Raw genomic sequence first — 18,227 nt, 5'->3', positions numbered from 1 at the left:
TTATAATGGACAATCAAACATTTTTCTGTCATATGTGCATGGATATACTTTTCTTAAAAACTTGAAAATGCACAAATATATTCACTACAACTACTAAAATTACCTGCCAAAAAGGAATCTAAACATAACCCACCACCTGCACCATACACACACATATATCGTAGGCATATGAAAAGGTTTGATTACAAAACGATTCTCTTGTAAATGCATTTATGCAGTTTCCACCTCGATAAGTACACACGAGCACACACACCTTTCCAAGCACAGCGAGTCTCACAGCTCTTATGATGCTATGCACTCAACCATGTAGTATAAACACAGACTGTTCATATACTAGCTTCATTTTAATGAGCAATGGTCAATTCTCTTTAAATTGCAAATCTTGTGCAAAAAGTTACTATTTTCGCCTGTTTTGTCATACGGTTGTAAAGTCAATGAACTATGACTTTGCTAAAGGTACATTTGTAAGAACGCTTACAAATTTATATGGTGTATTACAACATACACATTATCCCTAGGCATATATCGTAGTGTGTATTACATAAAAGTGATGGATGTCAAAACCGGAGTGTTTTACATAGTGGCTGTCTATGAACAAAGTAACATTATTTCAACAAAATCATTATCACGATAGAACACAATTTATGTTACACATAAATGTAGACCATTGAATGGTCTATGCTCTAATTCTGATGATTATACATGTTAACATGTATTAGATATATATTAGCATGCTATTTGGCTTAAAGGTGGGTTGCAAAATGGCAGAAAACTGCAGGGGAAATTCTGTACATTATTTCATTATATACAGGTAATCATGGTATGTTTTGGGTCACCATTTTGTCAATTAAATTTACTCCAGGAATCGGTATTCACACTCTTAGCCATAGTGCCAGGGTGCCTAGCTCCACCTGAACTATCCTCCTTTATAAACATGCAATATACATGATTATGCACCGCTTTGAGAAATATACTCAACCACAAAAATACAGGCTATACATGTATGCCTATATACAAATATTGGATATTAAAGAATACACCATGTTAAACTCATTTATTGCATAATTTTATGCAAACAAAATGTAACGTTTCATGTACTATAGTTATTAATATAACAGTTATTATTTAACGGTTTAAAGGACAACAACTTCAAAAATATTGTGCAGATTTGTACCCTTGGTAAACTGTTGAATCAGATGGAAATTACAAGGGCCTACATGTACATGAATTATATAATCCTGTATAAATACATGTTATCATGCACAACTTGCATAACGTAAAATCCGAAACAACTGAAATTTTGGATAAGACCAGGCTTGCTGTCAGAACATGGCATTGAAGGCATTTAATTTATATAACTTCAAAACAGTGTCTTGAAATCATAAAATGCACCATTAACATACATCATGATGTTCATGCACACCTTTCCATAAACTTAACAACAATTAGTTCACTTGAATTGTGTGATTACACTTTTGGCACTTTCTTGCTTTTTTGTCTTGAGTCAATTTATAGCGACCTTTGCATCCATCTATGTAACATGTCTTCTTGGCGTTGGCAGTTACTTGAATAGCCGTATTCGAAGTTTGGGTTGTTTGTTGATGGCTTCCAATCACCAGTCGCATTCTTTCTTGGCTATCCCTTACGGTACAATAAATTCTTTCTATTGCATTAATATCCTTATGAATGCTTTCAATACCATGTTCTGACAGCAAGCCTATGGTCTTCCACTTTTGGGCACACTCTGGGATGTGACATATCAGAAAATGTAGCTTGGGTGGTATGGTTTCTTCAGGAAAGTTCTTGGGAAACCATAAACCTAATTCCCAGCACCTCATACAAAGAGCCCTTACCTCCTGTTCCGTCAAAAACTTTGATCTAAAGAAACGAAAGATCGCTCTTAATCGCCCAAAAAGCCCATACATTTTACTCTTGAGTGTTTTCACCTCTTCTGTGTCTGGCAAAACACTTATCAATACATCCGTACCTTCCAAAATTCGCTTGCAATGATTACCTACGAAGCATTGGCTATGATAAGCCTGCCGTTTTACATGTAATTCATTTTCTAACTTGTCATTAAGCTGCTTTTCAAGGCTTCCTCTACTATTAACCACCTTTTCATACACACTGTCAAGAACCTGTTTTTTGTTTTCATAATCTTCATTTGTTTGTTCTACCTGCTCTTTCTGCTTTGCTACCCTTTCCTCTTGTATTTCAATAACATCATTGGGCCCTGCAACATCACCTGTACATACTGGGCATACAAACCCATCATTTTCTTCACTTGATGCATCCTCCTCAGTCATACCAACACAAAAATCATGAAACCAGCCTTTGGAGTCACCTTCCCCACAGTTAACACACTGTATCCAAGGAATGTCCTTTGGGTTGACACCTTTTGGCTTACTTACATGTAATTTACACAGAGGCATGCTGCAAGGTTGCAAAACCATGCCATTTCTTACTCTACCCCTACAAGCTTTTTGTAACCCATCCAGGATGTCATTTTCTTCCTGCAATGCTTCTCGCGCCTCATGCAAGAGCACCTCAGCTTGCTTGGCATCTTCCGAGGACTTTTGCCATGTGTTTGCCAGTTGTTCATCTCGGCATTGCACACCATCTTGGTCCAATTTCCGACACTCGGTTTCAAGTAGTTTGAAGTACCGGACAACGAGACCAAGAATAATGTGCAAAGACGGAGGAACAATCTGTTTGATATCTGAAGGTAGTGGTAATATTGGTCTTTTGCTAATGCTGTGATGGTCACGGCCACTAACCCTTGCACTTGCACCGTCTTCTTCTTCAGCCAGTAGATTTGCAATATCTTGCTGGAATGAATGAAGTGTTCGATTCTCTGGCCAGTCTTCATCTGGAATCCATTTCCCATCTTGACCTTTCTTCATTGGGGAGTGGGCTTTCCCATTGGGATGACGTAACTGTTTTAACTGAACATGGCACCATAGGCAAGGGTAGCTTGAAGAAGCACCCATGTGTCCAAACACTTTGCATAAAAATTCGGTGTCCCCAAAGTAGAACACCCGTAGCGGGTACATCTTCCCACCAACTCTAATTCGTTTCACTTTCATCAATTCAGAAATTTGTTCACTTAAATTGCTGAACACCTCTTTCAAGTTGATGTATGTGTCTGTCGCTTCAAACATGGAGATGATATTGGTGGAAGCTGACGAATTTGGGGCATTTTGGTTGACCAGCTGGAAAGCCATCTTAGTTGTTGTGCCACCTTTATCACCCTGAAGAAAGAGAAGAGAGAGAGAGAGATAACATTATTTACATGTACTTACATTACATGTACTAATAATTATAATAAATGGCAAATGGTCATTTTAAAGCCCTGTTGAAAACTGAGAAAAAATTAAAATGGGTTAATACTATGCTACATTTTGGCTTGTAAAATCCATACAAAGAATAAGGGTTTCCACTGATACAAAAATGTCCAATTTGATGGTGAAAAGTGAGAATAATGCTTCGGATATAGAACATGGGCTTTTAAAGGCATGTGATCTGATCGACACCATCATCCCCCCAGTTTACCTCATTGTTGATGAGATTTTGGCATCATATTACATCGATCACATTTTTCACATTACCATTCTGAAACTTGACTTTCCTACTGGATGTATTTCCGAAGAAAACACTCAATTTGTAGTCGACCCATTTTAGCAAAACTGCTACATACCAAGACTAATACTCCTTTATGATTACATGCAGCAATAAATGCTATGTGCACACTTTCTATAACAAGTAAGTGAACTATATATTGGCATCAAATCGCTGTTTCTTCTTGAATGAAGTTTAATACGGTCCGAGAATATGGCATACATTTGCATGTATCACTATAAACATGATGCAGGACCACAATGCAAGTCACACGTACCATCGTTTTGGCTTGCTAATTCATTCACATTGATGCTGAAATGTTCTCGGTTTTTTTACATAGATGCATAGAGATCAATATTTGACATTGTATGTAAGTTTGAAGACATTCCATAATCCTAAACCAATAGGGTTACTCCCTTTAAGCAGTGAGTGGAAAATTCAATACAATGTGAAAGATTCTACCTTCTCAATTTTGCAATACAAATAGCACATACCCCAATCTTAAGCCATAATTCTTGGTTGAAATTGTCATCATGCCATGTGTTGTTCATATCCAGTTGTTTCTCTATGTGGCTGGCAATGTAGTCTTTCAAGCACTTTACCCTGAAATATGCCACTGGTGTATCAGCTAGAGATTGTCCCGTCTTCTGCAGGTTGATGATACCAACTTCAACTGACTCTTCTCCCATGTACTGGCGACCTACATAATACATAAAAAAGTGATGTTATTTTTTATTATCACCATCATCATACCAGAATACAGACATATACATATGTGACACGATCTGGTCAATGAGGGACAAAGGCGACAAATTTGAATTTGAAATTGAGATAAAGGCAAAAATATGGAGTAAGAAAGTAAAGAAACAATAAAATACATAAGAAAATAGACATCAAAAAACTTCATAACTTTTAATTTTCAAAAATGCCTCCTTTAATTGGGATGGCGCCCATCGAGCAAATCATGTCACATAATGTTTTCAAATTTACAATGTACATTTACACTTCAGATTTTCATTGATTGGATATAACTGTTGAAATAAACAGGATGGGTATGCCTAATATACTGTTATATACTCAGAAGCGTAGCTTGAGCCATCGGATGGCCACACAGCGCAACAATAGCCTGATTGAGGGACCACATCAATTGGAGTAGCACCAACATGCAAATCTAGATATGCCACTGTATACTACATGTGTGAGTTTGAAGAAATAAACTTTTAATTTTAATAAATAAAACTTTATCAAATTTTTGTTAAAGTTTTTATTTTTGTAAATAAAACTACTGTTACCATGTGCATGCCTTAAACCATGGAAATATATATGTATACCAAGACCACAGCAAGACTTTCTTAGTTCCAGTTCCAATGTGGAGTCATTAACAGATTGAGGAGTTACTTTTTTTTATTTTCCCAACCTAGAAAACATACTGTGAAGCAAAATAATTGCCGAAAAGAAAATAAGTATGCATTCATAATTAAATTAATTTACACTTTTACTTACCAGACATTTCCTTGTACAGATGACGATCTGACGGCAAAAGACGGATCTTTAATCTGCTTAGATATCTTCTTAGATCTCTCATCCTGCTCATTGGCAAGCGTAACAGAACCTTTAGGTCCACAGCATCTTTTGGACTTATATCTGATGAACGTAAAAGAAACAAGAATGGTAGAATGTTACAGACACATGCTTGTATTTCTTCAATTCATATTTATTGTGACTTGAATTGGGACCCATCATGAGTATCATTTGAACGGGTCCTATGCCATGAGTATGGGAACAAGTACTGAAATTGTATGGTATGAGTATTGAGTACAGTAATACAAATCTGTTTATTACTATTTGCAATATCATATGTGTCCTTATTATTAATGACCAGTTTAATTAGATCTCATAAAAAGACTTGATGTATTTGACTGAACTCAATCGTGTTTATTCAATACCCGATTCAATAAAGTTTATTGCATCAACATGCATGTATGACCAGCCAAAGAATATTCACGCAAGTACTGACTGTACATGTACAGTGTGTGTTGATGAAGTATATTAATTAACATAGTTTTTATTCCATATAAAATCAACTTATTTGGGCTGTCTTGCACGCTGGGATGACAATGTCAGGATGACTGATGTAAAAAAGTTGCAAGTGTTTGGATCACATCAGCTTTTATTTTTATTTAATTATTTTAACTCACCAGTCTGGAAACTTATCCTAGCAGTCTTACAGGCAGGTAGGGCAATGTCAGGATATTGGCGCAAAAATTGGGCAAGTGTTTGGACAATATCAGCTTGGGAGGGATCCTTACGTGCAGAAATGATGTGCAGGACCTGAAAAGGGAAAACAAATAACCAAATACAGGTTTTAAAATAGCAAATCCTACATGTATGCGTGATTCCACAAAGATTACATTGCTTTCTTAACACAGACACTCAACTATCCAACATTTTGAGATCAAATTCCCATGGACCAGGAGTCATCATCAAATAAGATTTTTCAAGATTCAAATTTCCAACTTAAAATGTCTGAAGTCTGAACATTACATGCATGTATCCAGAGGGATGTGCATGAACATTTTTAATTCGTCAATCGTCATACAGTAACTTAAGTCACAATGTCCCAAACAGACTGTCAACATAACAAATAAAACATATCGATAAATGGCTTGTTTTGAGTTTACTTTGTAAATCCGGAATGTGACAGGCCGTACAATGTACACTGGCAGCGATGGATAACATTTTGAACAAAAAATATAGGTCTCTTTTGCAAAACATATTTAATCTTACCTGATTCAACTGCTCTGCTCGTCTCTTGAGTGTCATTCTGCCTGCTGTACTGCTGGAACTGTTTGCATTTGGGATTGACAGTGGGTAGAAACTTTCAGGCCTTTTGCTGGTAGTCCCAATCTTCCGCACCCTCACAACATTGTCTCCACCAGCAGGTCTTTGTTCATATTTAATGTTCCTCTCCTTCAGGATTTCTTGGAGCCTGCAATTGTCCTGGTGGAGGTTTCTAATTTCTTCTTCTTGCCGTTTATTTTCTTCACGGAGTATTTGAATTGTGGCATCCAATCTGAGAATTTCAGTTTGCTTCTCCTCCAGGTCCTTCGTATGACGAAGGATGATGTCTTGCAGTGTGGATTGTTCTTGACTTGTGTTTACAGAGTCCAACAATTGTTGTTTGTACTCTTTTACAGTATTCAGCGAGTCATCATACAACTGTTGCAGTTCTGACATCTGACACTTTAGATCACTGTTGTTGTTGCTTTCTTGTTTGAGTTCTGCAAGTACATTGTGATATGTCGATGTTATAGCATTTAGTTCGCTCTGTGTTGCACTAAGCATTAGCCTGATGATGTTAACATCTTCATGGCTGACTGTGATTGAGTCCACATCCTGGTTCAAAATTTGGTTGTCATGTGTTGTCTTGCATATATTGTCAATGTGCACTCGCACACACCCTGTTGAGTGACTGTCATCTGGTTTCACCCACAAATAACTGGTGTCCACAACCTCAACCACCTGTGCGGTATCACTTGACAAACCCTGTTACAACTTTCCATGACACAAGGACAGTTGTACCCTTTACCAAATCTACTGGTTTTAATACCAAGTCTTTGACCATCTGTGGATTTTCTTGCCACGATATTGTGTATTCCCTCCCATCTTGCACATCTGATGTAACAACACAATTGAAATTATCTATCTTCCTACTGACCCGACCCACATAAAAACTGTGTTTACCAACATCCCCTGACTTAGCCTTAAATATAACATCATCATTGACTTCAAGTTTCAGAGAACGTTTACGCTTCTTACATGAATTTTTAAAATATGGCTTGTGCTGACCACTAGTACCTTTCGAATACATACCTCTGATGCTTTGAGCCATGGTGATGATACATTAGCAATTACAAAAATTTCAAGGCATGCAAGTGATTTGATAATGTTTAACTATGGTTTTATGTTGATATATAGAGTACGGTACTGAAGTGCAGCAAAAAATGAGACAGGTTACATTGTAAATTTGTTTCTAAAACACGCCTTAGAAATGAATGGAACTACAATGTTTATAACTTGCAACAAATGAAATTCCCTATATCAAAATAATAACCAAATAATTTCAGGACAAAATTTCCTTGAATCAACTTGCACTGCCCATTACAAAAAATATATAATACAAAATTAATACATGTACATCACTCTCCTTTAGCAATTAATTACAATTATTGCATGACTTTGTACTACATTTTAGATTCAAGATAAACTACATGTAAATGCACCAGCCAACAGAGGAAGGAATGACATGAACCAATTCAATAGTTGAGCCAATTTGTATTATTTACCACATATTGCCAATTGAATTATTGCATGTGGAAACCGGCAGGTTTTTAAAAAAATATACTGTACCAAACTTCAAGACTTTTTCAGGAAAGTTGCACGATTCAGTAACAGTAACTTTTCAATTTTCAGTTCAACATCAATTATTTACAAAAAAGAATTATGTATTTGTAAAACAACAATTTCAAAAGCAGTTAAGGCTACATGTACATGTATGTTGTATCCTAGCTTGTCTTGCTTTAATACACAAGAGCAAGTTACTTTAGACTGACATGTTCAATCAATTCACAATGTACAAAATATAATGCAACAGAATTGCATTTTTTTTTGGGTATGCAACACAATGTATGATCGGTTTAAAAGCCCAATATTAATTCAATTAATTTATAGCTTAAATTAATGAGTCACTTGGAACCAACTCTTGTCTAAAACATGTCTATGACCAATGTTGTGATGAGGCGATTTAACCAGTTCGCCCTAGCCAGTTCATGCAAATAAACGTAGAATTGTAGACAACAGCAAATCTGAAAACAGATCAACAAATTATAGAAAATGTGTTAGAGATAGAAATACATGTGTACAGAAAATTTGGCACAGGTAACAAAACGCAGAAGGCCTACACATATGCTGTGACAATCAAGCCCAAGGACTTGTACTAAGACTAATTTCAGTTTATGCCCCGGGGTTTATGCATTCTAATTCTGGGAAAAGACATGTTTCATTTTAAAAATCAATCATTTAATTATAGTATGGTACCGGTAACAAAAAAAGTGAAATTTGAGCAAAATTTTGTCAAATACTCAAGATTTTGAGTGCTTAGACTCGTTCCAAGTCTTTGTGACTCGATTGTCAGAAAACATGCCAAAAATGCATGTTATCTAAATCTAAGCATGCATTGGAAATAAGGCCTAAATAAATTGTTTGATTGGCATAAAAAACATGTAATTAAATTCGGCATTTTAAACACACATTTTAAGCTGTAAATTGCCCAAATTGGAATTTTTGTAAAAAATTTATATATTTTTGTGCTGAACTCTGGCCTATTTTTAGGGTCCGTCTGTTTACGCCAATCAAACATTTTTTTTTAGGCCTAAGGGCCAAAAACATGAGTTTTTATGGTGTTTTTCTTTTAAAAGCTGTGAGTGACAATCAAGCCCAAGGACTTGTACTAAGACTAATTTCAGTTTATGCATTCTAATTCTGGGAAAAGATATGTTTCATTTTAAAAATCAATCATTTAATTATAGTAACAAAAAAAGTGAAATTTGAGCAAAATTTTGTCAAAATTTTGAGTGCTTAGACTCGTTCCAAGTCTTTGATTTTTGTGACTCGATTGTCAGAAAACATGTCAAAAATGCATGTTATACAAGTATGCATTGGAAATAAGGCCTAAATAAATTGTTTGATTGGCGTAAAAAAATATGTAGTTCGGTCGGCATTTTTAACACACATTTTAAGCTGTAAATTGCGTAAATTGGAAATTTTGTAAAAAATTTTTTATATTTTTTTGCAAAAATTTTACGAAAAAAGTCTATAGGGTCTGAACTCTGGCCTATTTTTAGGGTCGGTCTGTTTACGCTAATCAAGCGATTTTTTTTTTTTTTTTAGGTCGAAGGGCCAAAAACATGAGTTTTTACATGGTGTTTTTCTTTTAAAAGCTGTGAGTGACAATCAAGCCCAAGACTTGTACTAAGACTAATTTCAGTTAAATGCATTCTAATTCTGGGAAAAGACATGTTTCATTTTTCTAATCAATTATTTAATTATAGTAATATAAAAAAAAGTGAAATTTGAGCACAATTTTGTCAAATACTCAAGATTTTAAGTGCTTAGACTTGTTCCAAGTCTTTGATGATTATTGTGACTCGATTGTCAAAAAAGCGATAAGCATGCATTGGAAATAAGGCCTACATAAATTGTTTGATTAGCGTAAAAAATATGTAGTTCGGTTGTTCATTTTTAACACACATTTTAAGCAGTAAATTGCGTAAATTGGAATTTTAAAAAAGAAATTATTTTTGTGCAAAAATTTATGAAAAAAAGTCTAGGGTCTGGACTCTGGTCTATTTTTAGGGTCCGTTTGTTTACGCTAATCAAACAATTTTTTTCAGATTTTGTTACTTTCAACTGTCGATTAGCATGATTGAAGAACTTGAAAAATTGAAAGTTAAAAATGACTTCCGTGTTACAGGTAACGCAATTGCTAAAGCGCTTAACAGATCATAAATGCGACATGCGTTTGATGGTATCGTCAAACGTTCCCATGCCTAGAATAAATAACTACATACTCTATTTATATCTTACATTACATTACAATGGGACAACACTCTTATTCACAGATAGAATGACAACTATTTTAATGTCGCATGCCTTTTGAAGCACTTGTCATTTGCTTCAATTTGCCCTGAACGACATCGATCATTTCAAACTAATTCTATCTATAAGAGTGGCATCTCTTAGCATCAAACTGATCAAAGCATCAAATTTATGTGACTTTGCATGAACATAGTATTTAAGGCCCTTCACACTTGATTATTAGTTTCCTGTTAAAGATTTTGAAAAAGGGACGAGGTGACTTTTAATTATTAATTATCTTTCATTTTCTTTATTTATTTTGAACTATTACAAGCAACTATTGATTCGTTTTGACTAGAGCGGGCATTTTACAACAATATTTGATTTTATAAATAAGTGAAGGTGGAGTTGTACTCCTTGTTTATTCATCATTATTGTTGATATTATTAAAGTCAGAAAATGGCAAGTAGAAGTAGTTGAAAGTTATTTTAAAGCAGAAAATTAGAAATAAAAATAAAATAATTAATTTTTTGAGATTTTCAATTTTGGACGCGATCAAGTGCGAAGGGCCTTATCACACTGAAATGATTATATTTATTTATAATAATATTGATGGAGTCATTGACCAAAATTACCATACAAGAAATCCCTAGACTAATAATCAATACAGATCCAACTGTGTCTGTCCATGTGTACCATTATGCATCAGTGCCACACAGGAAATCATACATAAATCAATCAATACAGTGGATGTACTAAATTGGTCAACACACTGGCACAGGGCATAAACACACTGTCACTGACATGAAAAAACTTCATATTTTTATCGTATTTGTGTGCTTCAGTATTAATTAAACACAATGTAATGAATTAAAATGATAACATTGAATGTATAAATACTTGTTTTTCTTAACTCCACGCAAAATAAGTGTATTATTTCAGTAAGCTTAAAAGCTTGGTAACAAACTGTGTACAGAAACATACGTTGCTATGCAAAACTTTTCCAACATGGACTCGACATGACATTTCTAATGAACTTATATTGAAAAAACTACTGAACCAATTTTCACATGTATGGTATCATTTTACTCCTAAATAATTACAGAAGTCTAGTGAATATGTATAATTTCATAAATTTACAAGAAAAAAAAGAAATATACAGTTTATTTGCATGTTACTTACCAGCCAAAACTTCAGCGGTCTGCCATTTTCCTGTACAGGACTCCACGGTCTTCAAAAACATTCGCTGGACTGGAGCAAGGTCTCCTCTAGCCAAACATGTTATGAAACAAGCTCTGTCATTCGTCAATTTCCTTAGTCAATTGCATTAGTGAATGTACCCAAATAGCCAATAACAAACTTTCTACCATATGTTTTTATAAGATCAGATCAGTGGGCGGAGTCAGAACTGGTCAGTCAAGTGGGTCCATTCAATTAGTTGAAGTGGTCAGTTCAGCTGGTTGTGCTGTTCTTTTGTGAATGCAAATTGTAGCTCTCAGAAGGAGCCAATTTTAACAAACAGTACCTGTGGCGGCGCTCTAATAATGAGCAGTATGTTAGTTCTGTTAAACTTGTGCACAACATCGAATCGCGCGCGTAAAGTTAAACGCCCTGAGTGTACACGCACGCGTACAGGAGCGATTTGTCGGCACGCTTGCGGCGCAACCGCGAAAGAGTATTGACGTCACTACCAAACTTGAGGTGAACCAAATTATATCGTCTATGATTATATCATCAATGAGCCCCCTCTCAGGAAGAAGTAGTCAAAGAAATAGCAGCAATGAAGACTATTATGGCAGCAGCAGACAGTGCTACAATTGCCGAAGCACTGCAGGGAGGAGGGGATAGCATGATTGATATGATTCTTGAATTCTGTATGGAAGTATTCTCAACGCTGACACCGCCACGTCAGTGGGTCACAAATGTAATCATTCCTCTACCAAAGAAATGCGACCTCTCTCTCATGACAAATTACCGTGGTATTTCGCTATGTCCATTGCCGCAAAAGCGTACAACAAGATACTTTTGAACAGGATCCCGTACTTCACATTGATCCTTTACTGAGAAGCAACCAGGCTTTAGATCTGGTCGCAGCCCGGGGGTCGCAGCTGTCCTCAGCAAATACACATTTTGAGGAGGATCATGGAAGGCTTTAAGGAGTACCAACTTCCCTTGACAGTTACTTTTGTGGACTTGAAAAAAGCCTTCGACTCCATCAACAGGTCCGTCATGTTTTCAGTGCTGCGGCATTATGGAATACCAAAGGTAAATGCCATCCAGGTGCTCTAGAAGGACTCCAATAGTGCCGTTATGGTAGATGGAAGTACCGTATCTCAGAGCCTTTCTAAGTAACAACCGGAGTGCTACAGGGTGACGTGTTGGCACCATTCCTGTTCATTATCCTGGTAGACTACCTTCTGGAAAAAATCAACCATTGACGCTGCGATTGTTACCTACCCACGTCGGTCAAGGCAAGCAGGTATCCTGCTAGGATGCCGAATGACCTGGATTTTGCTGATATTGCCCTGTTGGAATCTTCCATAGCCCGTGCCCAGTCGCAGCTCACTAGGACTGCAACTGCAGCAGCAGATCTAGGCCTTGTCATCAGCGTACCTAAGACAGAATATATGACTGCAAACTGTAGCGCCCAACCAGCACTTGAAGTCTATGGTAGTACCATCAACCATGTTACAGACTTCAAGTACTTGGGTTCCAAGATGAGCTCTAGTGCTGGAGACCTAAAAAGAAGAAAAGCACTAGCCTGGGCAGCTTTGTTCATGGGCCTTGTTCATGTTGTTGGGGATAAGAGGGACTGTAGATGGCATATCCTTCCCCGGGAGAGAAATGTTACGTTGATTAATCAGACGAGTATCATAATAATAGTTTTCTCCCCGTTTTAGAACTTTTAAAATCAGTGATTTATTTATTTATTTATTTATTTATTTATTTATTTATTTATTTATTTATTTATTTATTTATTTATTTATTTATTTATTTATTTCTTTATTTCTTTCTTTCTTTCTTTCTTTCTTTCTTTTTTTTTCTTTCTTTCTTTCTTTCTTTCTTTCTTTCTTTCTTTCTTTCTTTCTTTCTTTCTTTCTTTCTTTCTTTCTTTCTTTCTTTCTTTCTTTCTTTCTTTCTTTCTTTCTTTCTTTCTTTCTTTCTTTCTTTCTTTCTTTCTTTCTTTTTCCTCTTTCCTTAGTTCCTTTTTATTATTATAAAGAATGAACAAGGCTATTGTAATATGGTTTGACAGTAAGACATTCACACTACTTGACATTAAACATAAAGCCGTAGGCATTATTGAACTTAAAGTTTACCCTGTACCAAATGTAGGTCATATTGTGAAACATACAGAATGAATGCTTCAAACTGACTTATATTACCCTGTATGGAGAAAGGATTATTGCACCTGACCATCATAAGCTTACCTACGTGAGTATATTCTAAATTTGTTCCTATCATACATGTCATACATTGAAAATATCTTTGCAAACATGCTCATAGGTATAAAATGTTGTGGCCTTTGTAAAATTATGGTCCGAATCATAAGTGATATAATATCGCTTACATTACTCTTCTTAACACCATTTCTGTCACTTTAACCTAACAGCTCATAACCCTAACATTCTAACCATATCCTTCTCCAAACGAATCCGAAACCAGGCGGCGAGTGGCATGATCGAGCCGGTAACTTGTGAAACCGCCCGGCCGTATGGTATTTTCCATATACTCGGTTACTGTTTTGTGGGGTTCATTATCGAACCCCAACGGTTTTAGCTTGTATTTATATTATTTATTAACATAGGCCTATTTGTTTGTGATATTTCAAGCGTTTTAAAATTCCTAAACAATCCCATTCAATTACACGGTTGACGATGAAAATTTACTGAATTTAGAGAATGCACGGCGACCACCACCTGTCCGAAACCTTCAAGGTACGGGCTCTAGACTAACATTATTGTCATTCATAAGGATGCGTCCGAGTCTTCTATTTTATACACGTCCAACTTAAAACTCGGATTATACTGACTCGCTCCAAACATATGAGAAATAACACCTTTAACCAGAGGCAGAGACAGACACGATAAATTTGGTCTTGTACAATTGCCAAAACACTACACAGTTCATTATAAACATCTCAAAAAAAGTAACTAACCCCCCTTAAATAATGGCCATTATTCAAAAGGCTATTGTATTACAAATCTATAAAATGCGTTGGAAACAGAATTTATTTCTGCGCATTTTGACACCTCATTGATACGATAGCTCAGATAACAATAAAACACCGGTCATTTTAATGTAATGAGGTCCAGATTTGAAAGTTGCACTTACATACAAATTTTTTACAATACAAAAAGACTCAGATATCATTACACAGATTTCCTTCCATTAGGGGCCTACACTGAATGCCAAATCAATAGAATTTACTGCAACTTTCAAATCTTGGGCTACATTGATTTAAATGTACGCTGTGACGTCAATATTTAGTCAATTGCTACAAAGGAGGTGTCAAAATGTGCAGAAATAAAATTCTGCTTCCAGCGCATTTTACATATTTGTAATACAATCACCCGTTTTTGAATAAGGGTCATTATTTAAGGGGGGTTAGTTACTTTTTTTGAGATGTTTATTTCAATACAATTTGAAAGTATCATTGAAATGTTTTTCTATTTTGTCCAATGGTTTGTCAACATGTCATTTGACATGTATGTAGTGTGCCATTTCTATAACGTGGGAATATTGGTCACACCAACCTGCCAGGTAACACCGCAGACACGCCAGCTGAAGTCGGGTTCACACGATGGCCATCACCTTAAGCGTTTGGGAATTTTACAATTTGGTTTTTTTAACTTGTGAATGAGTTAAACTCCAAAGTGGAAATGTACGAGTGGAGGTGGAATGCATTTTCCCTGAAATCAAGCGTTATTCAAACACACTCACAAAAGTAATGACATGCATATGCATGCACGGATGTTAAAATTATTATCTATTATCTATAATATATAATATCTATAATATATATTATAGATAATATATATTAAAGATAATATATATTATAGATGATATATATTATAGATAATAGATAATATATATCAGGCAAACAGGTCACCCTATTGATTGTTTTGAGTTTTAATTGGTCGTAAAGGTAAATTCTTAAGCTACCACATAAGCTTTGTTTCAATAAAATCGTAAAATTTAGTGTATAAAAGTGGTCCTGAACATCTTATGCCACTTTCTTGTCTTTGTGTAGCAAAAGTGACTGAATTGAGTAGTCGGTGTTCTTAAGAAGGAATTTTAAACAATGGAGCATTTGAAGTGGTATTTTAATTTATAAGTTTGAAATATATATCATATTTTTGACTAATGTCAATTTAAGTTAAAGAAAAACATGAAAAGCATTGCTCTTGTCCGGAAATCTTTGACGATAAGCATGAAAGTTCATTTTACGCAAAAAGTGGCCCAACTCGCTCGGGCGATTTAGTAAAATTTGTCATAGCGTTTGAACCTAAAACTAGAAAAGAAACCAAGAAAGTTTTTCTGTTAGCCAAGATATTTCTGATTCTATTTAATACATATCACATTTATGCCATTTCTCTTTCATTTTTTTCTGAAACGTTAAATCGCAATTGCTAATCATGAAAGTCAATTTTACGCGATGCAAGCTTGATATGCGAGAAAATGTCAAAAGTTGCCCAACTCGTTTTCAGGACGATTTAGTTAATTGAGGATAGTAAAGAAACCAAGTAACGTTATCCTGTTACTGATTCTACTGCATATAACATTGTTTCCATGATCTCTTTTATTTTTTTTCCTAAAAAGCGTAATTTTTATAGTTTGTTACAGTCTGTTTATGTAAAGTCTGCACAAAAAGTAACTCAGCTGTTATAAATACGCCTGTAGATTCAGAACTAATAATTGTTTTCACAATATTTCAACATAGAGAACATAATTTCTTTTTATGTTGAAATATTGTGAAAACACTTATTAGTTCTGAAGCTATAGGCGTATTTATAACAGCTGCGTTACTTTTTGTGCAGACTTTAGTTTGAAAGACAATGGGCTATTCCATTTAAAATCCACACTACCCCTGTGGAAGATTTTTGAAATATCTTTCACAGGGGGAGTATGAATTTCAAATGGAATTAACACATTAGCAGCTCCATTTGAAACTCATCCTCCTCAGCGGATGATTTAGGTCGAATCTTTCTCAGAGGGTATATGAAATTCAAATGGAGCTGTCTAATGTGCTCATTTGATTTGAAATTCATACTCCCCCTGTGGCAGATATTTCCAAAATCTTCCACAGGGGTTGTGTGGATTTTAAATGGAATAGCCCAATCATTATGTCACCCGTACGCTTCGATCTGGAAACATGCAACTTCTTCAAGAAAGAAAATCCAACCGCACATGGGGTGACAGATCATTTGCAATCGCAGCTCCACGTCTATGGAATGAACTGCCTATTTATATTAGAACTGCTAAAAATGTAACTGTGTTTAAAATTTTTTGATATTTAACAGTCCTCGAAGTAAGCCTTATAAATCCAATTATATGTAGGCCTACTTAAAGTGTATGTAGCTGGGATGAAAAGCCGACGATCAATCGAACATTTTGACCTTTCCTATTGAAGATATACATTTTTTTCCAAAAAGGCCTACTTTTTTTGGTGGTTTTTTTTGGGAAATTGAATCAATTGGTCATAAAATGTGTATTATATCGCGAATTTCAAAAACATCAAAATTATTTGATATCTGAAGGACATTCTTTGTATTCACAATGCAATTCGATATGTACTCTCTGTCGAGATATCATGCTCATGTCCCACACAAAATACTGTGCAAACGTTCATACAGCCCTTAATTCTATTTACATAAATCGCTATACCTTTATATGATGCGCATGCAAATAATATTTAACAATAATATTTAACAATAATGCGCAAATAATATTTAACAATTAATATTTAACAATAATGTTTGTATAGTCCTTGTTGCGAGTACATGTAACATATTTTATGTCCTGAGTGTCTAATAACGCTAATGATCTAAGACCCCTTTAAAATGACCACAAATTACCTCCAATGGCCTTACAAATAGCTAAAAATTGGGGTCTTAGTTTTGATAGCTAAGTGGGATCTAACGATAAAACTAAGCCCCCCCATGATTTTATCGTAGTGTCTTAGTTTTATCGTTAGACCCCCTTTGCTATAAAACTAATACCCTACTTTTGTTTTTTAAAGGATGGGTCTTTGTGCTAAATAGTTAGACACCCTTAGTTAACATCGGTCATGTTGGTACACTGTATACGACATAAACAAGTCCGGAGAACAAGTCAACTGGCGTTTAGAGCGGCATAGTGATGAATTCATAATCTTTTGAGGGGAAACAGATTGAAAAACAGTGCCAGGTATTGAAATTTTGAAGGGGACCTTAAAAAGACATTCACCCAAATGTGATTGTACTTTCTATGTACAACAATAAAACACTGAACATTTGTAAACATTCACACAAACCCAGTCACTTGTTTTGTAAAGAAATGAAGAATTATCGCCGTGGCATAACATCGATATAAAACCTTTACATATCGTGCCGTGTGAACATGGCCTATGTTCACACGGGCCAATGGCATGCACGAAGTTCAGTGTGAATGTCCTCGCGTGCAAATTTGTTTCAATTGAAAAGATTTAATGTGATATTGGACGGCAGACTCGTTGGTTATCAACATATTTGGCTTTAGGAAATATTACACAAATTTCATATAATAAAATAACAAAATTTGCAGTATTTTGCAAAATCTTACTGACTGTTCTGATGTTTTATATTGTGCTTGTGGGTTGTAATTGCGAGGGTGTTTTTGGGGTTTTTTTTGGGTTTTTTTGTCTGATTTGTCACGCAACATACAAGTAAAAATTGAATCTACAGATGTTGTTATTATTTAAGGTGAAATAACCCAGCAAATCTCTACCGGCG

At 35.3% G+C, this 18,227-nt stretch overlaps 1 protein-coding gene across 1 annotated transcript; it reads right to left on the bottom strand.

Moving 5' to 3' along the window:
- Positions 1-1,168: 1,168 nt before the first annotated feature.
- Positions 1,169-7,117, bottom strand: LOC140141357 (uncharacterized). The gene is made up of 5 exons (XM_072163193.1): positions 6,406-7,117; positions 5,817-5,949; positions 5,122-5,262; positions 4,113-4,318; positions 1,169-3,251 (listed from the first exon to the last, which is right to left on the bottom strand). The coding sequence occupies exons 1-5, from the start codon at positions 6,961-6,963 to the stop codon at positions 1,446-1,448; spliced, it is 2,844 nt and encodes a 947-aa protein (XP_072019294.1). The 5' UTR covers positions 6,964-7,117; the 3' UTR covers positions 1,169-1,445.
- Between the last annotated feature and the right edge of the window lie 11,110 nt (positions 7,118-18,227).

The sequence above is a fragment of the Amphiura filiformis genome, chromosome 19 (genome assembly GCF_039555335.1).
Source record: "Amphiura filiformis chromosome 19, Afil_fr2py, whole genome shotgun sequence".
NCBI classification, from domain to species: Eukaryota; Metazoa; Echinodermata; class Ophiuroidea; order Amphilepidida; family Amphiuridae; genus Amphiura; species Amphiura filiformis.
Note: the sequence above shows the minus strand (reverse complement) of the source record. Positions and strands in the feature narration are given on the sequence as shown.

Bases quoted from the DNA above. Each gene is read 5' to 3' on its own strand.
- LOC140141357 (XM_072163193.1), bottom strand. From the start codon at position 6,963: ATGCTTAGTGCAACACAGAGCGAACTAAATGCTATAACATCGACATAT. The intron at 5,950-6,405 runs GTAAGATTAAAT...TTCCCTTTTCAG, and splicing joins GAGCAGAGCAGTTGAATCAG to GTCCTGCACATCATTTCTGC. The intron at 5,263-5,816 runs GTGAGTTAAAAT...TACGTTCATCAG, and splicing joins TAGGATAAGTTTCCAGACTG to ATATAAGTCCAAAAGATGCT.